The 22,488-nt window shown below is 39.4% G+C and overlaps 1 protein-coding gene across 4 annotated transcripts in view; it reads right to left on the bottom strand.

The window, feature by feature from the left end:
- Positions 1-22,488, bottom strand: part of LOC123601089 (prolylcarboxypeptidase) — a 78,310-nt gene that overhangs the window by 31,205 nt on the left and 24,617 nt on the right. For 3 of the 4 annotated variants that reach the window (XM_045483830.1, XM_045483831.1, XM_045483829.1), the window contains exon 3: positions 1,877-2,017. In XM_045483830.1, coding sequence (XP_045339786.1) covers positions 1,877-2,017 — 141 coding nt within the window. Of the gene's footprint in view, positions 1-1,876; positions 2,018-9,576; positions 9,585-22,488 lie in introns of those variants that run through there. The other variant, XM_045483832.1, reaches the window with a different exon arrangement.

Genomic DNA, 22,488 nt, shown 5'->3' with positions numbered 1-22,488 from the left:
GACTAGGGGCTTGACACAAGGCTTGAACTCACAAACCATGATATCATGACCTGAGCTGAAACCAAGAGCTCAACCCAGAGTCACCCAGGTGCCCCCAGACTGTGAGCTTCTTAAGGGTAAGGATCATCTATCAAAATAGCCAGGCCTCTGGGGAGCTGAACTCAGGCTTTCAAAGGAAGCAATTTAATTGAACATTGATTGTAGTCAATAATTTTTGCCTGCATCTATTTCAGGGTGTTTTTATTTTTCAGAAGAGGTCCATGTAATATATTAACAATTTAATAACACTCTGTGCCAGCACTGTCCTAAATTCCTAACTCTTATTTAGTCCTCACAGCAACTGTATGAACTAGATTATTATCACTACACCCATTTAACAGGTAAAAAAACCAAGGCACAGAATAAGAGACTGCCCAAAGTCACACAGCATAATGGCAAAACCAGAATTCAATCCTAACCAGTCTGTCACTCTTGACCATTCTGCTACAGTCTCTTAATAAATGAACATCCAGATTATGTGATAGTGCAACCAGGACATTTTAGTATAAAGGGAGGTGTCTAGGGCTGGGAAAGGGCCAGGACCCTTCTAAGGATCTACATCTAGTCACTTCCCTGGAACTGTTCCTACACTGTGTAGCTCTTCCTTTCTGTCACTTCTAAGGTAAGCCTTAAATTATGCTGCCTGTCAGAGCAGTGGAGGCAAGAACATCTGCCTGTCTATAAGAAAGAGGAAAAAGAGCTGGGAAAAATAAATGGACACGAGAAGCTGCCCCATGGCCGTGGCATAAATGGGAAATCACACATGAGAAAGAGAAAAAGACAAAGCAGCCTCAGTTGTTTCACAGAATAACTAAGCAGGAATCTGATGGAAACTAAATCCTGATTTCACTTGTCACTGATGTAAGAGAAATAGACATCCTAGGATCTGAATTATTTGATTTCAACTAACATATTTAGACTCAACAGTCTTAAGGAAATATTGAAAAATGAGAAATGCAATAACATTATAATTGGGTCGATATCTTTGCTTTCAATTCAGTTTAGTTCAACAAACATTTACTAAGACCTCTTGAATACCAGGCACCGTGGCGGACATTGGCAATGGAGAAAATGTGACTCAGTCTTCAGTTTAAGGTAATTCACAGACTAGCTTTTTGGTAGAAAATTGACATTTTCTAGTCATAGCGGTAGAACATAAAAAAAGGAAAATATCTTCCTTTCAAGTGTCCTTCTAAAGTAAATTTTGTTAATGGATTTAAGTGTTATTATAAAAGACAATAGAATGTAAGGTCAGGAAAGCAAGCTAACATCTATACTATTTTTTTACTCACAAATATAAGAAAAATAGTAGAACAGCAAAGCTAAACTAAAATATAGCTACAACTTTACCTCTGTCCATTTCTATTTGACAATCAAACTTGCATTTTGTTTTTCTTATTTGCACTGGCATTGTTTAGATTTTATTCATTCATTTAACAAATATTTATTGAGCACGTACTGTATGTCTAGCACAGTTCTTAGACTGAAAATACAATACTAAACAAAAAAACAAAAATTCATGCCCTCATGTTTATATCCTGGAGACCATAATCAAAACAAACAAAAACCAAAAAAATCTATATGCAATAATATTCCTCTTCCCATGTCCCTCATATCCTTATTCACTCTAGAAATAAATTGGGATTAAAAAAAAAAATCTAAGATTCAATTGTCCAAAAATAGTATTTCACTCTTTTCATGAGTAATTCTTTAAACTCTAAAGAGCTTCTTGATTAAGTACAGTAATATTTGGTCATATATACAGCAAAACATTTTTTTCTAGTTTGTCATAATAAAAGGCAAAGTGAGCATAGGAATTTCACAAATTTGCACATACCGTATTATTGCAAAACCAGGCAATGTCCCCTTCATTACCAGTGTAGAAAAGTATTGATCCATCATCTTTCTTCCAGTGTTCATCAGCTAGTAAGTACCGCTGTTTAAAAGTTTTATCTGTAGTAAATCCAAAATGATCAACCTATGACAAAAACAAAGCAGACAAATTTCAGAGGAAAGTAAATGAGATCAACAAAAAAGTAATTAAACTTATTATTTCATTAAAACCGAACTAAGCTACAAAAATATTCACAAAACTTTTTAAACTTCATTTGATTTTAATTACAAGGGCACCTGGGTAGCTTAGTAGGTTAAACATCTGACTTTGGCTCATGTCATGATCTCGCAGTACATGAGTTCAAGCCCTGTGTCAGGCTCTGTGCAAACAGCTCGGAGCCTGGAGCCTGCAGCCTGCTTCAGATTCTGTGTCTCCCTCTCTCTCTGCCCCTCCCCTGTTCGTGCATTGTTTCTCTCAAAAATAAATAAATGTTAAAAAAATTTTTTAATTGATTTTAATTGCAGTAGTAATATTGGCACTGTTATTTTGAAGTTACTTTCTTTATATTGTAAAATAAAACAATGTTAGGGGTGCCTGGCTGGCTCAGCTGGTAGACAGCATGTGACTCTTAATCCCAGGGTTGTGAGTTCAAGACCCACGCTGGGTGTGGAGCCTACCTAAACACAACAACAACAATAAAACAATGTTATTGGTACTCAAGATTCTCAGTGATAACAGAAAAGATAAAAGATAACAATTATAAAATCAAGGAGTTACTTAAAAACACAGTATGGTAAAACTGAAGTGGAAATAGGATATGAATTCATTAAATTTTTAAAATACAGATATCCCTTATGTTTTGAATTTTCATTATCCAAACTTTCAATATCAAAATTCAAGGATTAAACAGACCACTGAAAAGGTCTATAAACACTGTCACCCCAGTAACAATTGACATTCCAAGAACTAGGATTTTGGTGTTTAATACCATTCCACACTAAAAGGAACTAGGGCTTGTCAGTGAAGTGGCTGACTAACATTTTGGGACAAGGAAGCTAAATGATAAGCCTATACATCTTGCTGTGCATGGAAGCAAGGAAGTGCTCAAAAATTAATGCAGCGATGTCTAACAGATATAGGTACCAACTACAAGGGACTATATTATTGGCTTGTTTTAACAAACTGAACATAAAACAAGTTGAACATATAAAGAATAATGATTGTAGTTGATTGAAGCATTCAATTCACAAAAATCTACTAGTTCAGATGGATATCAAAAAGGAAACAAATATATATGGTCATATGCCACCATTTAAGGTATTTATTAAACCAATTTCTAATTTAGAAATTGGGAATACAAAAAAGAACTCAATATTTAACCTGAGTTTCCAACAGAATTGTGTTTCAAGGTACCAAATAGTCCCAGTTAATGAAAAAGACCTCTGTTTAATTAAATGTCAGTTAATGCAGAAGGAATGACAGAATTAGAAAAATGACAGTTTTGCAAACCCTTATGAAGTTACTGATTCAGGCAAGAATTACCACATGGTGTTAAAACATTCGGAGAATAAATGACAGGGAAATGAAGATTCATCTTAGTGCCAGAGTAATATCATGGAGAGTGCTCTCTTGTCACCAGGGCAAAATGGAACTTTACAATGGAAGAATCAGGCTGCCATCACCTCAATCTAGTGATGAAAATTAGCATCACTAACAGTGGGGCAGGCATAGATTATGCACCTCCTCACGTGGTACAACACAAAGCAAACTTCACCTATGATAAAATCGTGCCCAAAATGTTCAACTTGTATCTTTTTCCACCCTTTAGATCTAATTTCTTATGGATCTAATTTCCTGTTTCCAGGAAATACACAGTGTAGAACAACAAGCGAAAGGCACTCTGAATAAGCAGTTGGACAAATCCAAATGTGCGATAAGACAATGGTAAGGCAATGTCATGATAAATAAATTAGATTAAACAAAATTTAAGGAACAAAATAACCAGATGCAATGCATGATTCCAGATTGTATCCTAGTTTGAACAAACGATACAAATGACAATTAGGACAATTAGGTTAATGTGAATATGGACTAGGTATTAGAAGAATCTAATAACTTGTTAATTTTGTTAGGGGTGATCATATTGTGGCTGCATAAGTAAATGTTTTTACTTTTTACACCTGTATATTGAAGGATTTAGAGATAGAATGTCATGCTGTCTGCAATTTACTTGAAAATATTTCAACGCAAAAAAAGTAAGATGAATTTAAAGGAAGAAATTTTAATCTATACTGAAAGAGACAAAATACACACTGAGACTTTAAAACGTGTATAAAACGTGTCAAAAATGATAAAAATGACATAATAATTTCAAGCTTAAAATGAACTTTAGGGGCGCCTGGGTGGCTCAGTCGGCTCAGGTCATGATCTCACGGTTCATGAATTCAAGCCCTGCATTGGGCTCTGTGCTGACAGCACAGCCTGGAGCCTGCTTCAGGTTCTGTGTATCTCTCTCTCTCTCTATTCTTCCCCCACTTGCACTCTCTCTTTCTCTCAAAAATAAATAAACATTTAAAAAAATGAACTTTAGTGGGTGCCTGAGTGGCTCAGTCGGTTGAGCTCCTGACTTCGGCTCAGGTCATGATCTCACAATTTGTGGCTTCGAGCCCCGCATCAGGCTCTGTGCTGACAGCTCAGAGCCTGGAGCCTGCTTCAGATTCTGTGTCTCCCTCTCTCTCTGCCCCTCCCCTGCTTGCACTCTGTCTCTCTCTCTCTCTCAAAAATAAATAAAACTTTTTAAAAAAAGTTTTTAAGTGAACTTTAAATTTTGGGGATTTTTTTAACCTTTCACTTAATAAACTCACCATTTAAAATGTAATTATCAAATCCTACAACATGGCAAGATTCATGCGCAATCTACCTGAATTTACAGTGTTATCCCACGGTACAGAGGCCCACTGAGCCTCTAGGATCATAGGGCCAGAGGCAACTGGGTAGCTCAGTGGGTTAAGCATTCGACTTTTGATTTGGGCTCAGGTCATGATCTCACGATTCATGAGTTCGAGCCCTATGGGCTCTGTGCTGACAGTGTGGAGCTGGCTCAGGATTCTCAATCTCTCCCTCTCTGCCCCTCCTCCATGCACATGTACTCTCTCTCTCTCTCAATAAGTTAATTAATTAATTAATTAACTTTAAAAAAAAGGATCACGGAGATGAATTTCTCTAGTACTTGGGAGACACAGAAGTGAAAATGCTGCATCTGGTCTGAGGCAGACCCAGTGATCCAGAGCTGCTCCAGCCTGTCCAGCCTAAACCAGGTTCTGCAAGACTTCCGTAGGCCATTCTAAAACAGATGGGACTCCATAACCCAGCTCCATCTACACACACATACCTACTTCACATTCATACCAGAGGTCCCAAAAGGCAAGTTTCTCAAAACTGCACTAAATTGCATACCTCCTGATGTCCATGATCATTACTATATATAGTCCTAATACATAAGCTATTCTAACCTAAAGATGGCCTCCCTCAGGAAAATAAACAGTTTGTATAGAACAGGTTTATAATAATGATGTCCATGTGCTAAAAACCAGTAGCATTATATATGTTAATTCAACATATATAATCAATCACTCATTCAACCAGCATCTATTGAATGGCCAAGTTCTCGTTCTGGACCAAGAAGTAAGTTAAGCAATGGGATAAAGTGTTGGCTGAGCCACAACCCCTACATTTAATTTAAACTAGGGGCGCCTGGATGGCTCAGTCGGTTAAGTGTCCGACTTCGGCTCAGGTCATGAGCTCACGGCCTGTGGGTTCAAGCCCTGCATCGGGTTCTATGCTGACAGCACAGCCTGGAGCCTGCTTCAGATTCTGTGTCTCCCTCTCTCTCCCCCTCCTCCACTTGTCCTCTGTCTCTCTCTTTCTCTCAAAAATAAATAAACATTAAGAAAATTAAAGACAAATAAACTAATTCAACTATACCCACTCAGCCTAAAAATAAAAGAGAGCAAGAGAAACAGACAATGGAGGGAAGATAGACAAGTGATTCCACTTGCCTCCATTCAGTAAGTATAGCGCTCCTCCAGGTGAGGTCCCTACAAGTCAGCATCAGCATCACCTGGGAATCTGTTAAAAATGCAAATGCTCTGGCTAAATCCCAGAACTACTGAATCAGAAATTGTGGATGGTAGAACCCAGTAGTCTGTGTTTTAACAAGCCCTCCAAGTGATTCAGGTGTACAGCTGAAGTTTTAACAATGAACTAAGTTAGCCTAAGCCACAAAATGGAACATGAATCTGCTATTCCTTCTCTTGATCTAGGTTTCAGAATACCTCTAATACTATAAATATCTCACCATTCTGAATGAGATTCTGGTGTTTAAAGATGTGCATTACCACCCAACATGGTCCCCAAATACAAGCCAACTTCATCATTTGAAGCTCAAAAGGAAAAACCATCATCTGTTTCACCAAAAAAGAAAAGACTGGCTGTGCTGGACTTAAAGTAGGTACATGTCTCTCTAACAAGACACCTTACCATGGGATTCTCAAAGATTATTCTGCTTCTTGTAAAATGAGATATTGTTGTACCCTTAAAAAGTAGCCCACAAAAAACCGTATTTCAATAATCCAGTCTAAAGGTTTCAAATTTGAAACCATGTAGAATTACAAGGGCCACAAAAACTTTAGAACCAGAGAAAGCCAACTTCCATGTGTGACCACTGTCTGGCCACTACTGCTGTGAGCAATTCATCCCTAACTATTTAGATTAGGAAGAAAAGGGAAGAACTCAGGAAGAGAAAGCAGGTTTGCAAATTAATAGACCTAAACTTGAATCTCTACTGTGAGGCCTCAGGCAAGTCACCTAACCTTTCTGAGCCCAGTATCTTCCTATATAAAATAAGGATAACACAATTTAAAGGATTGCTGGAGTGCCTGGGTAGCTCAGTCAGTTAAGTGTCCAACTTTGGCTTATGTCATAATCTCACGGTTCATGGATCCGAGCCTTTGTTTTGGGCACTGTGCTGACAGCTCAGAGCCTGGAGCCTGCTTCGAGTTCTGTGTCTCCCTCTCTCACTGTTCCTCCCCCCGTTCACACTCTGTCTCCCTCTCAAATAAAGATTAAAAAAAAATTATTTTAGGGGCACCTGGGTGGCTCAGTCGGTTAAGTGCCCAACTTCACTCGGGTCATGATCTCATGGTTCGTGGGTTCGAGCCCCACATCAGGCTCTGTGCTAACAGCTCAGAGCCTGGAGCCTGCTTAGGATTCTGTGTCTCCCTCTCTCTACCCCTCACCGGCTCACATTCTGTCTGTCTCTCTCTCTCTCAAAAATAAATAAACATTAAAAAATTTAAAAACATAAAAATAAAATAAAATCAGTTATTTTATTTATTTTTTTTTTTAATTTTTTTTTTCAATGTTTATTTTTATTTTGGGGACAGAGAGAGACAGAGCATGAACGGGGTAGGGGCAGAGAGAGAGGGAGACACAGAATCGGAAACAGGCTCCAGGCTCTGAGCCATCAGCCCAGAGCCTGACGCGGGGCTCGAACTCCCGGACCGCGAGATCGTGACCTGGCTGAAGTCGGACGCTTAACCGACTGCGCCACCCAGGCGCCCCTAAAATCAGTTATTTTAATTAAAAATAAATAAATAAAATAAAGGATTGCTGTGATGATTAGAGAAAGTGTACCTAAAGTACCAGGTATAGTTTCTAATGTATAATAAGTACTTAATAATTGTTAGTTCTCCTCTCCATCCCATTTGGAAACCAATCCTAAGCATGGGGTACTTAGATGGGGTAAATAAGGGGGAGGGAAAGGATAAAGCTCTTCAGAAACAAAACAAAACAAAACTCTAAAGCTCTTCACTTAATTATAGGAAGTACCCTTGGAATGTTGAAATCTCCTATTTTTTTAGTGTTTCACCTAAATATTAAATAGCTAGAAACAGGCTATGAAATCCTGTTTGCAAAATATTAGTTTACACTTTTCTTGGCTTTCCTAGCTTCAAGAATATCAACTTCAGGCTACAAAACTGTAGAATGTTTCCAATACCTAACGGCCCAGCACACTAGGGGCCGTGTGCCCTCTGCCGTTGAGAACTAGGATCCACATGCCACTTTCAGCTCTGCTCCTGAATAAAGAGATTTCATAAATCACAGCATGAAAGGGAACAAGGGCTTTAGAAATCATTTGATCTGTGTTCAATTGAAGAAACTGGGCTCAAAGAGGTCAAGTGACTTGACCAAGGTCACAAGTTGGAGGCAGAACTAGAGGTTTTAATTATTTTTGCAATCTGGTTTACTGAAATAACTAAAATAGATAATAGTGCTGTAAAAGCAACAAAGCATGAACTCAAAAAGCAAACACACCTCTAGTCACATACAGCAGTTCTTTCTAAAATGTGGTCCCAATAGTTTTCAAGAGATACTTCCCTCCACCTTGTAGATAAGAAAGAAATCCATAAGAATGTGTAGGCAAGAAGGAACAAAGAGAATATCCTTTAAGTAAAATTTATTGTGGCAAAAATAACTATTGGACTTTAAAACTGTTCAAAGAATAAAGTTCACATCCAGAAAAGCCTATTAGAACATTATACCTGTCACCAACAATTTGGGTGGCAATTTGGGGATGCAGGGGAGAAAGGAAAGTAAATCACACAGAGCACCAACTACGTCTCTGGCACCATGCTGGGGCTTTCTTTACACAGATCATATCACCATCTTCCCAGTGGAGCTCTAGGGGCACTTTCATTACACCAGTCTTACAAAAAGGTTGCCGACACTCAGAGAGGTCAGAATACTCGCCCACGATAACATAACTAAAAAATAAAAATCAAATACAATTTTTTCATGTGTTTTTATCCCCTACCCAATCCAACCTCCAAAGAAACCCAGTCTGATTTTTCGCTGTAACATACTACTGCAGAGAGAGCTGACTACCAATGTCAACCTTAAGCAGGGGACACTATACTAGCTTTCTCCAAATTTGTAAAATGAAGGACATATCCTCCAGCCATTTACTAATGGTTAAAGTGAAGAATATGTGGAATATTGGTCTTTTCACCAGCCTGACTCAAAAATTGTTACTATTACTGTTTTTAACCCATTTAATTAGTCACTAATAAAAAACAAAATCACAGAGATGCCTAGGTGGCTCAGTCAGTTAAGCATCAGACTCTTGATTTCAGCTCAGGTCATGATCTCATGATTGTGAGGTCAAGCCTGGAGTCAGGCTCCGTGTGGAGCGTGAAGCCTGCTTGGGATTCTCTCTCTCCCTCTCCCTCTGCCTCTCTCTTTTTCAAAAAAATAAAATAAAAAAATTTTTTAAATTACACTAACTCTTATACAATAGCCTTTCATTTTAGAAAACATAGTACACAGTTTTATTTATGCACCCAGATATATGATCATAGCTAATTGAAATTTTACTAAAGGTATGAAAAGTATACTCAGAGATATACAGGACAAAAAAAAAAAAATGGACTCATACCTCCAATAAACAAAAGTATCTTAAAAGAAGGCTCTCTGGTTTCCAATTCTAATCCAAAGATGCTAAAATGAAATAAGACCCCCTTTCTTCCACTTGATGTGTATGTCCTGTATTAATTTTGGAACCGTGGCATTATATTCTGTTAGAGTTCCTAAATAGAGACACATTGTTTCTAGGCAAGGTTGATCTCCCCTGAAAGGGTAGACACCTTCATGTTGGAAGGACACAGGTTTTCAAAGAAGGAACCAAAATCTGGAAGGTAAGGCTTAGGCAGGCCATGGGTCTGTACTCGAAGAAGGCTGGATATCTACAAGCGGAATCCTACTAAATTAAGTTATCCCTCATACAGGAGGTAGCCCAAGCCAAAACAAGATCAATATTCCTTGAGGATATTGTGGTGATGACAAAGGAAATGGTCCAAGTCCCTCCAAGAGGAAGGTGAGTCTAAGAGACAGGATTGTCCTTCCCTTCCCACAGGGATGTTCTCTTCATTGCCATCCTTTGCAGGTCTAGTTTCCATTTTAACAAGGAAAGTGGAAGTTTCCTCAGACATACCCTTCAAATGAAATCATCATTCTGTATAATAAGACACTGTTCTGCACACATCCTTCTGTGCATATTAACCAGGAGAGAGAATTGTACTCCCCCCTTCCATACTTTTTTGGTAACCTACTCCTAATCTTAAAAAGGAAACAATTAGAAATAAATTATTTAAAGAGAAAATGACATGGGGCGAAGTACAGAACAGGGGTGATATGGGAGAGTCTACTGTAGAAAAAAGTTAGACCATCCAGTCTCCTATATTCATAAATGCATAGTTAGAAAGGCAAGAACACAATAGCTACCACAGTGTACCTGTATAAGACAGATGCTTTAGTGACACCTGGGTGGCTCAGTCGGTTAAACATCTGACTCTCAATTTTGGCTGAGGTAATGATCTTGCAGTTCATGAGATCAAGCCCCACATCAGGCTCTTTACCGAGAGTGCAGAGTCTGCTTGGGATTCTCTCTCTTCCTCTCTCTCTCTCTCTCTCTCTGTCCCTCCCCAGCTCATGCATCCCCTCCTCTCTCTCAAAATAAATATTTTTTTAAAAGACCGATACTTTAGGGGCACCTGAGTGTCTCAATTGGTTAAGTGTCTGACTTCAGTTCAGATCATAAACTCATGGTTCATGAGTTTTAGTCCTGGATTGGGCTCTGTGCTGTCAGTGCAGAGCCCCCTTTGGATCCTTAGTCTATCTTTCTCTCTGCCACTCCCTGCATGTGTGCTCTCATTCTCTCTCTCTCTCTCTCTCTCTCAAAAATAAACATTATCGGGGCGCCTGGGTGGCGCAGTCGGTTAAGCGTCCGACTTCAGCCAGGTCACGATCTCGCGGTCCGTGAGTTCGAGCCCTGCGTCGGGCTCTGGGCTGATGGCTCAGAGCCTGGAGCCTGTTTCCGATTCTGTGTCTCCCTCTCTCTCTGCCCCTCCCCCGTTCATGCTCTGTCTCTCTCTGTCCCAAAAATAAATAAACGTTGAAAAAAAAAAAAAATTAAAAAATAAATAAATAAATAAATAAACATTAAAAGAAGATATTTCATAAATTTTTTAATGTTTGTTTTTGAGAGAGAGAGAGAGAGAGACAGAGTGTGAGCAGGGGAGGGGCATAGAAAGAGAGAGACACAGAATCCAAAGCAAGTTCCAGGCTCTGAGCTGTCAGCACAGAGCCCGACGCAGGGCTCAAACTCATGAACTGTGAGATCATGACCTGAGCCAAATTAGGACACTTAACTGACTGAGCCACCCAGGGGCCCCACTTAAAAAATATATTTTTTTAATAAATAATCATTAAATGAATATAGTTCAATTCTTCTAATCAGTGGTTCCTCACATTTTTATGTATGAAGCCCCCTTGTTAATGTTAGAATTTTCATACATGCTCTATTTAATAGTCACTGCTTGAGAAAATATACAGGAGAAGCTAATATAAATTTAATACTGGTATAAATGAATACACAACAGCATCTAATTATATTTGAAAAAAAACAGTATATGCTTGGCAAGAAAATGGATTCATGCACCCTCTCCAATAACTGCGCAGTGCTCAGTTACTCCCTTTTCCTCTGACCAAGTACTGTATGCCTCAAGGGGGAAACACATTCTAAATTACCAAAATTCTACAAAAACAAAATACTCTCTGCTCTACTACTAAAACAGAGGTGGTGGGGCGCCTGGGTGGCGCAGTCGGTTAAGCATCTGACTTCAGCCAGGTCACGATCTCGCGGTCCGTGAGTTCCAGCCCCGTGTCAGGCTCTGGGCTGATGGCTCAGAGCCTGGAGCCTGTTTCCGATTCTGGGTCTCCCTCTCTCTCTGCCCCTCCCCCGTTCATGGTCTGTCTCTCTCTGTCCTAAAAATAAATAAACGTTGAAAAAAATAAAAAAATAAAAAAATAAAACAGAGGTGGAGATATCCTGCCCTTGAAACACCTAAAACATTACAGTAAATCAAGGAATAACATGTTTTTGAAAATATGCTCTACATCACTCATCATCAGGGAAATACAAATCAAAACCGCAATGAGATACCACCTCACACCAGTCAGGATGGCTAAAATTAACAACTCAGTCAACAACAGATGTTGGCGAGGATGCTGAGAAAGAGATCTCTTTTGCACTGCTGGTGGGAATGCAAGCTGGTGCAGCCACTCTGGAAAACAGTGTGGAGGTCCCTCAAAAAATTAAAAATAGAATTACCCTACATTCTAGCAATTGCACTACTAGGTATTTTTTAAAATTTTTTTAATGTTTATTTATTTTTGAGAGAGAGCATGAGCATGAGCAAAGGAGGGGCAGAGAGAGAGGGAGACACAGAATCCACAGCAGGCTCTAGGCTCCAAGCTGTCAGCACAGAGCCCAACACGGGGCTTGAACTCATGAACCACGAGATCATGACCTGAGCCAAAGTCGGATGCTTAACCGACTGAGCCACCCAGGCACCCCTGTACTACTAGATGTTTATCCAAAGGATACAGGAGTGCTGATTCAAAGGGCCACATGTAGGGGCGCCTGGGTGGTGCAGTCGGTTAAGCGTCTGACTTCAGCCAGGTCACGATCTCACGGTCCGTGAGTTCGAGCCCCGCGTCGGGCTCTGGGCTGATGGCTCAGAGCCTGGAGCCTGTTTCCGATTGTGTGTCTCCCTCTCTCTCTGCCCCTCCCCCGTTCATGCTCTGTCTCTCTCTGTCCCAAAAATAAATAAACGTTGAAAAAAAAAAAATTTTTTTTTCAAAGGGCCACATGTATCCCAATGTTTATAGCAGCGCTATTGACAAAAGCCAAAATATGGAAAGAGCTCCAACGTCCATCAGCTGACAAATGAATAAAGAAGATGTGGTGTACACACACACACACACACACACACACACACACACTGGAATATTACTCAGCGATCAAAAAGAATGAAATCCTGCCATTTACAACAACATGGATGGAACTAGAATGTATTATACTAAGCAAAATAAGTCACTGAGAGAAAGACAAATATCATATGATATCACTCATAGGAATTTAAGAAACAAAACAGATGAACATAAGGAAGGGAAGCAAAAATAATATAAAAACAGAGAGGGAGACAAACCATAAAAGACTCTTAAATATAGAGAACAAACTGAGGGTTGCTGGTGGGGTGTTGGGTGCAGGAATGGGCTAAATGGGCAATGGGCATTTAAGGAGAGCACAAGCCTGGGTGTTACATGGAAGTGCTTAGTCACTAAATTCTATCCCTGAAATCATTATTACACTATATGTTAACTAACTTGGATTTAAATTTTATTATTAAAAAATAATTAAAAAAAAATACTACTTACCTAAAAAGAACTCTAAGACTTTGGGGGGAAAAAAAAAAAGAAACATGTTTTGTCAAAAAACAGTTAAGTGTTGGATCAGACAACAATTCTGGCATCATCTGTTGACTAACTTTGTGCAAGCATCAGATGATCAGTAATCACATGATCAACTCCCAATGGCTTTAGGAAGCTTTGTACCACTAGAGTTACCTGGCCACAGCTTAAGCTCTCAAATTAGAAAGTATGACTGTGATTACTAAATACATACATTTTAGGAAATATTATACAGTCAGAGGGCGCTGTTGTATAAGTAGTGGGAGAGCCTATTAAGTTTTATAGACTAGATTCATGACATTTCAGATTAGATCTCAAGTCCAAACTCTTAAATGAGATATAGTGATGACAATTATTTTAAAACTCTCTTTTTATTTTATTTTTTTTAATGTTTATTTTTGAGAGAGACAGAGCATAAGAGGGGGAGGGGCAGAGAGACAGGCAGACAGAGAATCTGAAGCAGGCTCCAGGCTCCGAGCTATCAGTGCAGAGCCCAACGTGGGGCTCGAACCCACGAACCGTGAGATCATGAACTGAGACGAAGTCAGACGCTTAACTGACTGAGCCACTGAGGCACCCGAAATCTATCTTTTTAAAATAAAGATATAGTCACATAATTTAAATATGGCATTCATCATCCTTTTTAAAGTAAAGGTTCAAAAATTCGTGCTTTTAAAAATCAGAATAGTGGTTACTCTTGTAGGGGGAAAGTGACTCTAAAAGAGAATAAGGGGATTCTAGAATTAGAATGGTGCGTTTTTCTATATGTATAAGATAATCAACAAAATAGACTTGTAAACATTTAAGATTTCCTCCAAGATACATGTATATGTATATATGTTTATATTTCTATTTCACTATAATCATATGGAAATTATACTGTACTAAATCACATCTGTATTAGATTTTCTTTCATTCAAAAATATGTACTGAAGGGCACCTGGGTAGGTCAGTTGGTTGAGCGCCCAACTCTTGATTTCAGCTCAGGTCAGGATCACAAGATCATGAGATCAAGTCCTGTGTCAGGCTCTATGCTGAGCAGGGAGCCTGCTTAGATTCTCTCTCTCTCTACCCCTTTCCACCACTTGTGCTTTCTCTCCCTCTATAAAATAAAAAATAAATATATGTATTGAGTACTCATTAAATGATAGGCATTAAGGAAAGAGAACTAAGATACAATTCCATCTGTCAAGTTTTGAATTTAACAAAAGTGGTGAACATGCTAATAAACAATCACAGGATGGTGTAGTTAAGTTCTACAAAGGGCTATGGGAGCTCACAAGAGGTAGTTACCATCCTGCCTGAGGTAATCATGCAAGGCTTTACCAAAGAGGTAATATCCAAGCTTAACTCTGAAGAGTAACAAGATTTTTTCAGGTACAGAAGAAACAGAAGAGCATTTCAAGTAAAGCGAACAAGGTAAGCTGTGTAGAACAAGCCTATTCAAGAACTGTTGTTGTTTTATGGCAGGAGGTATACAGTTTATGAGGGGAAGAAATGAGAGATCAGATTATATTCATCAGGCTGCCTCCAGATAAAGCAATAAAAATCTTCCTATAAAGAGAAACTTACCTGAAATCTGAGCTTGCATCTCTAAACCAACATTGAATGAAACTGGTTCACTGGAAACAGCCTTAATGAGGCAGAGACTTGTCTGGTTTGTCCACTAAATGTCCAGGGACTTGTATAATGTCTAGCACATAAAAGAACATCAGTGAATATACAGAGAATGAATGATTGCATGCATACTTCCTAGCTCTGCTATTGGTGTAAAATTAGACCCAACGGGGCTTCAGAGAACAGCATGGTTCAAAGCAAAGAGAATGGAGATCAAAGTGCCCCAGAGTGAAGTTTGTGCAGGCTCATTTACTGCATGAGTCTACTATTGGCTTTGGAAGAGTTGCAGAACACTGTAAGTGGCTGTGCCTTTTGACCCAAGCATAAAATCTAAAGCCAATTCACAATAGTTTAGCCTTATCCAGGATGCTGAGGACACAGGAACTGCATGCCCTCTGCTGAGAGTACAAACAGGAAGATAAAGAAGTATGAAATTAATATAGACAATAGACCAGCATCTGGATGTAGGGGCAGGGGGAAAACTAATAAGCATTCTTCTGAAGTATATAACCTAAAATATACCTGAATTGTGACAGGGTTATAGTCACAATTTTCAGGACTGGAAAGAATTTAAAGGTGTGGTTCTCAGCCAGTGCACAGTTACCTAACCTGAATGACAGTTTCCTGTAAAATGTATATCGTAACGGCTCATTCAGCAGCATACTGGTATTTGGTAAACCCAAATGTGCTACAAAATGTTGATCTGATCAATGTGTAAGATACACTTATTGAACAACAGAGTTTTATAAAGAAGGAAGAAACACATAAGAGGTATCATGGCCAAGAGCACGTGATTAGACAAAACAGTTGAAACTATATACAAGGAGGCATATCATAATGCAGGGGGAGTCTGAGGAGGCAAGACAGAATGCGGTCAACAGCACAGATGGAGGGATTTGACTTGGACAGGAGGAAGAACCTCTCCTTCACTGAGAAACAGATGGCTGCAGGAGGAGTTACATTTCTAGGTGGAAAGGGAAGAAACTGAAGGGGTTCTAGCTAAAATGCCTGTTACACAGCAACTTATTTTCTTAATCAGTGAAGGAGGGGACAGGGCATAGTGTTTCAATGATTTGAAGATAGAGGTAAAAGTGTGACATGGAAGAAGGAACTGATGCTTAGGCCTCCTAAGGGTCCCTGAGGTGGAGGCTGAATTTGCAGGCATAGATAGCAATCTGCCTAGTTGTAGGTTTGCTTCAGCAGAGATCCACAACCCAGGAGTAGGAGTAGAGACATTTAACAGCTATATAAAACTAGGATGGGAATTCCATAAAGAAGCTGACAGAAGATGGGGCGCCTGGGTGGCGCAGTCGGTTAAGCGTCCGACTTCAGCCAGGTCACGATCTCGCGGTCCGTGGGTTCGAGCCCCGCGTCAGGCTCTGGGCTGATGGCTCAGAGCCTGGAACCTGTTTCCGATTCTGTGTCTCCCTCTCTCTCTGCCCCTCCCCCGTTCATGCTCTGTCTCTCTCTGTCCCAAAAAAATAAATAAATGTTGAAAAAAAAAAAAAATTAAAAAAAAAAAAAAAAAAGAAGCTGACAGAAGGACAGGGGTAAAAAGACTGGAGATCATCCCTGATCTCTACACAAACATGAATACCTAGAACCACGAGGTCCTCTACACCATAGACAAATGCTATCGAAATCCACTTGCTGACTTGAAAGGGAATCTAAACTCTGTTATATTTATTCCATTTCATGGAGTAAAAAATCTTGACAGAACTCATATATGCAATATGTATTTCAATGATAATCTTATAAAAGTTATATAATGCTGTATATTACCAAAGCTTTACATGTTAATATTCTCCTGCTTTGTTAAATATAATATGATGTATTACCATCATTTTTCTTCCTTTATACTCTAGTGTTCTTTAAAAAAAATTTTTCTAATGTTTATTCATTTTTGAGAGACAGAGAGAGCAAACAGGGTTGGGGCAGAGAGAGAGGGAGACGCAGAATCCAAAGCAGGCTCCAGGCTCTGAGCTGTCAGCACAGAGCCTGAAGTGGGGCTCGAACCCACAAACCACCAGATCATGACCTGAGCCATAGTTAGACGCTTAATTGAGCCACCCAGGTGCCCCTATACTCTAGTGTTCTAAATGTTTCCGTACACACAAAATATTCTTCTGGTAGCACTGTTATAATCGTATACCATGCCAGAACTTCTGAGAGATGGAGGCTGTATCTGCTATAGTGTAAAAAAATAAATATCCCAGCCCTACCCCTAAAAAGGCAAAACCATGCTTTCCACATACAGGACCACAGGCCTGCGGTATAAGTAACACCATTCAATCTTCTGTACTTCCCTTCCTCTGAAGGGACGGTCCTCCCGCAGAGGGCTGTGATGACTTCTCAGATCTTCTCCAACAGAGCAACCCTGTTTCTTACCCATATAACACTTTCTGAAATGTTCATAACCCCATTCACATCCTAGTTCAATTATGTTCCTCTCATGCATGGCGTGCCCAGAATTGAGTAAAATGCATGAAATGCGGTCTAATGAAGTGCCTTCCTCACCACCGGCCAGAAATAAATAATTTGTGAGTATGTTCATAGATATTGCTCCACTGCTACAGCCTACTTTAAATTAAGAGTTCAGGAAAGGTGTGTTGGGTTGAATAGGGTTTCCCTCAACCCCCCAAAATTCATATCCTTCCTGGAACCTCAGAATATGAATTTTTATGGAAATAGAGTCATTGTAGACGTAAATAGTTAAGATGAGGTCATACTGGAGCAAGATGACCCTTATTCTAATATACTAATGTCCTAATGAGAAGAGACACAGAGACAAAGACAGAGAGGAGAATGCCATGTAAAGGTACAGATGAATAAAAGAAAGACAGCCATGTGACAACAGAGGGAGACAATGAAATTACACAGCTACAAGCCAAGGAACACCAAGGACTGCCAGCAACCAGCAGAAACAGATTTGCCTCTAGCAAAGGCATGAAACAGATTCTCCCTTTGGTCCCCCTAAACAAACCAATTCTGGCAAAAACAGAATTGTTACAACAGCTCTAAGAAACTAACACAAACAGCTGTTTGTTACAACAGCTCTAAGAAACTAACACAGAAGTATTCTCCACAGAGTGGCATTGAAGGTAAAGCCTAAAGGAGCCAGCCAGGGGAAGAATTCCAGAAAGAAGGAATGGACAATATAAAGGCTCAGAGGCCAGAAAGGGCTTACTTAGCATGTTATAGAAACAGAAAGGCGTCAAGAGTGTCTGGAGCATGGTGAATAAGGGGGAGAAGAATATGGGATGAGGCTTAGGGTAGGGAATTTAAATTTAACATTAATGGCAATGGGAAGCCCTAAGAGCTTTTTTGTTTGTTTGTTTGTTTGTTGTTTTTGAGAGACAGAGAGAGGGGGGGAGAGAGAGAGAGAGAGAGAGAGAGAGAGCGCGCACAGAGAAGGGGCAGAGAGAGAGACAGAGAGGGAGACAACAGAATCTGAAACAGCTCCAGGCTCTGAGCTGTCAGCACAGAGCCCCAAGCAGGGTTCAAACCCATGAACCATGAGATCATGATCTGATCTGACCTCAGACACTTAACCAACTGAGCCATCCAGGCACCGCCCCCTGCCCTTTCCCTAAGAGCTTTAAGACTTGTTCCGATCCATGTCTTAAAGAGATCACTCCAGCCATTCGGCTGAGGCAGGCCTAGAGAAGACGATTTTTAAAAAGGGAGAAAGAATAAACAGAAGGTTACTACTGAAAGGGCCAGATGAGAGATCACTGCACGACTGATAAATAAGCTAAGTTTTAACCCAGATCTCTCTCTTTTTTTTTTTTAAAGTTTATTTATTTATTTCAAGAGAGAGAAACAAGCAGGGTAGGGGCAGGGAGAGAGGGGAGAGAGAGAATCCCAAGCAGGCTCTGTACTGCCAGCACTGAGCCCAACACAGGGCTTGAACTCGCGAACCATGAGATAATGACCTGAGTCAAAATGAAGAGTCAGGAGCCTAACTGACTGAGCCACTAGCCGCCCAAGCCCAGATCTCTTTTAAATTGTTACATATATCACATATAACAATGTTCATTTTCCAAAATCATAATACACCCAGGAAAGATCACAATGAAAAAGGGCCCAGTGTATAATATCAGCAGTATATGCACAACAGCCATCAACAAAATGAAGTCTTCCAAACCAGTGTAACCACCACTGCTGCTCTTTAATGACTGATTCTGCACTGAACCTGACTGTGGGCATTCTAAATAGTAAGAGCCCCACTAAACTAATACAAGACTTCCAAGGCCATCAGGCTCCTCCTAGTAAATAGTGGAAGTTAATAAAGTAGATTCTATTTCCACCTTTTTCCTCCAAAATCTAATTAAAGAAATTGTACAAAGTGAGACCCCGAAGTTCTCAAACTTTACGGCCTCTGTTCCCCTCTGATGAGACAAAAGCCATCAGGGACCACAATCTTTACCTTGTTACCTCTGTCAAATGTTACCACATGCTAAAATGCATCTCCTCCTCCACCATGGAGGATCTTCTGTGAATCACACTGTGAGAACCATTGAAACAAAAATCTATAGCATTCATTTTTAGAGATTGCTTTAAAATGAATTATTTTTAATACATTGAATAATACAAGATTTTAAAAGCTTTTAGCATTCCAAAATATTAAACTTTACGAAATCCTCACATGAAAATCATCCACAAAAGGAAGCAACTGAAGAAAAGTAGCTGCCTAAGCTTCTTCCTGGGGAACTCCAGCGTCAAAGTTCTCAGTCCCGATTTCACTATAAAATGGTCTCTAGAGACCTTTAATCATCAACTTAAAAATACACTCTATAGACTACTCATTGTTTTCAGCATTCATCCGGTCTGAGTGATAAGGACACTGTAAAAAAGATAAAGGAAAGGGAAAAGGATATCCTCAGCTGAAACCAAAAAACTCAGAACAATGACAAGTTCAAACACGACCAAGTTGCTTCTTTGATTACTTTCAGGTGCTTTTGCCATTGTGTCACCATCTTGTATAACAACTTCCCAGAGTTAATAGGATGTACAGAGAAGTGACAGTGAGTAGTTACAGTCATTTATTCATTTAAAAGCATTTCTTGAGTGCCTACCATAGGTAAGTACTACAGACAACAGTGGACAAGCTAGATATGGTCACTGCCTTTACAGTGCTTATAGTCTAATGATAGAAACAGACAACAAATAAGCAAAGACACAAACACTCAGAAACCATAACAGAATACAGAGATACACCTAATTTTAATACAATGGTCAGAGAAGGGGTCTCAGAGCAGATAACAGTTAATTAAGCCTTTAATCTCCATAGCCTTCTATCAGTTATGTCACTGTGTGAAGAGGTCCAGGGGATTCTATTCAATGCCATTTTCTATGTAAAGCAGTCCTTGGCTTTCCTGCCTTCTTTGTGCTTCTCTGGTAATTTTAGTTCTCTTATAACATTTTTCAAATGTACTCTCTTTCAAGGTAGTTATTTACAGACACATATCCTATCCCTGCTGTATACTATTATTAACCCAAACCTAAAGTAACCCTAAATAAGATGTTAGAATCTGTTGATCAAATGATTGTGTATTAATTCCACTTGTACCTGTGAATAGTGCAAAGGCTGCACCTAAGGCCTAAATGTACATTCTCTCATTTGTTCTTCACAGAAATTCTAATGAAGGGGACTTTTCCCACCACATCATACTGCCTTCTCTTTTTTGTTGTTCTTTTTTTTTTTTTTTTTTAAATTTACATCCAAATTAGTTAGCATATAGTGAAACAATGATTTCAGGAGTAGATTCCTTAATGCCCCTTACCCATTTAGCCCATCCCCCCTCCCACAACCCCTCCAGTTTGTTCTCCATATTTATGAGTCTCTTCTGTTTTGTCCCCCTCCGTTTCTATATTATTTTTGTTTCCCTTCCCTTATGTTCATCTGTTTTGTCTCTTAAAGTCCTCATAGGAGTGAAGTCATATGATTTTTGTCTTTCTCTGACTGACTCATTTCACTTAGCATAATACCCTCCAGTTCCATCCACATAGTTGCAAATGGCAAGATTTCATTCTTTTTGATTGCTGAGTAATATATAACATTATATATATATATATATATATATATATATACACACATATACATATATATATATATACACATATACATATATATATATACACACACACACACATATACATACATACCACATCTTCTTTAGCCATTCATCCATGGACGGACCTTTGGGCTCTTTCCATACTTTGGCTATTGTTGATAGTGCTGCTATAAACATGGGGATGCATGTGTCCCTTCGAAACAGAACACCTGTATCCCACGGATAAATGCCTAGAAGTGCAATTGCTGGGTCGTAGGGTAGTTCTATTTTTAGTTTTTTGAGGAACCTCCACACTGTTTTCCAGAGTGGCTCCACCAGCTTGCATTCCCACCAACAATGCAAAAGAGATCCTCTTTCTCCGCATCCTCGCCAACATCTGTTGTTGCCTGAGTTGTTAATGTTAGCCATTCTGACAGGTGTGAGGTGGTATCTCATTGTGGTTTTCATTTGTATTTCCCTGATGATGGGTGATATGGAGCATGTTTTCATGTGTTGGTTGGCCATCTGGATGTCTTCCTTAGAGAAGTGTCTATTCATGTTTTTTGCCCATTTCTTCACTGGATTCTTTGTTTTTTGGGTGTTGAGTTTGATAAGTTCTTTATAGATTTTGGATACTAACCCTTTATCTGATATGTCGTTTGCAAATATCTTCTCCCATTCTGTTGGTTGCCTTTTAGTTTTGCTGATTGTTTCCTTCGCTGTGCAGAAGCTTTTTATTTTGATGAGGTCCCAGTAGTTCACTTTTGCTTTTGTTTCCCTTGCCTCCAGGGACGTGTTGAGTAAGAAGTTGCTGCGGGCAAGATCAAAGAGGTTTTTGCCTGCTTTCTCCTCGAGGATTTTGATGGCTTCCTGTCTTACATTGAGGTCTTTCATCCATTTTGAGTTTATTTTTGTGTATGGTGTAAGAAGCTGGTCCAGGTTCATTCTTCTGCATGTCACCGTCCAGTTTTCGAGCACCATTTGCTGAAGAGACTGTCTTTATTCCATTGGATGTTCTTTCCTGCTTTGTCAAAGATTAGTTAGTCATACGTTTGTGGGTCCATTTCTGGGTTCTCTATTTTGTTCCATTGACCTGAGTGTCTGTTCTTGTGCCAGTACCATACTGTCTTGATGATTACAGCTTTGGAGTATAGCTTGAAGTCTGGGACTGTGATGCCTCCTGCTGTGGTTTTCTTTTTCAAGATTGCTTTGGTTATTCGGGGTCTTTTCTGGTTCCATACAAATTTTAAGATTATTTGTTCTAGCTCTGTGAAGAATGCTGCTGTTACTTTGATAGGGATTGCATTGAATATGTAGATTGCTTTGGGGAGTATTGACATTTTAACAATATTTGTTCTTCCTATGCCGGAGCATGGAATCTTTTTCCATTTTTTTTTGTGTCTTCTTCAATTTCTTTCAAAAGCTTTCTATAGTTTACAGTGTATAGGTTTTTCACCTCTTTGGTTAGATTATTCCTACGTATCTTATGTTTTTTTGTGCAACTGTAAATGGGATCAATTCCTTGATTTCTCTTTCTGTCACTTCATTGTTGGTGTATAGGAATGCAACTGA

The sequence above is a fragment of the Leopardus geoffroyi genome, chromosome D1, assembly GCF_018350155.1.
Source record: "Leopardus geoffroyi isolate Oge1 chromosome D1, O.geoffroyi_Oge1_pat1.0, whole genome shotgun sequence".
NCBI classification, from domain to species: domain Eukaryota; kingdom Metazoa; phylum Chordata; class Mammalia; order Carnivora; family Felidae; genus Leopardus; species Leopardus geoffroyi.
The sequence above is the reverse complement of the archived record's forward strand: the minus strand, read 5'-3'. Positions and strand labels throughout refer to the sequence as shown.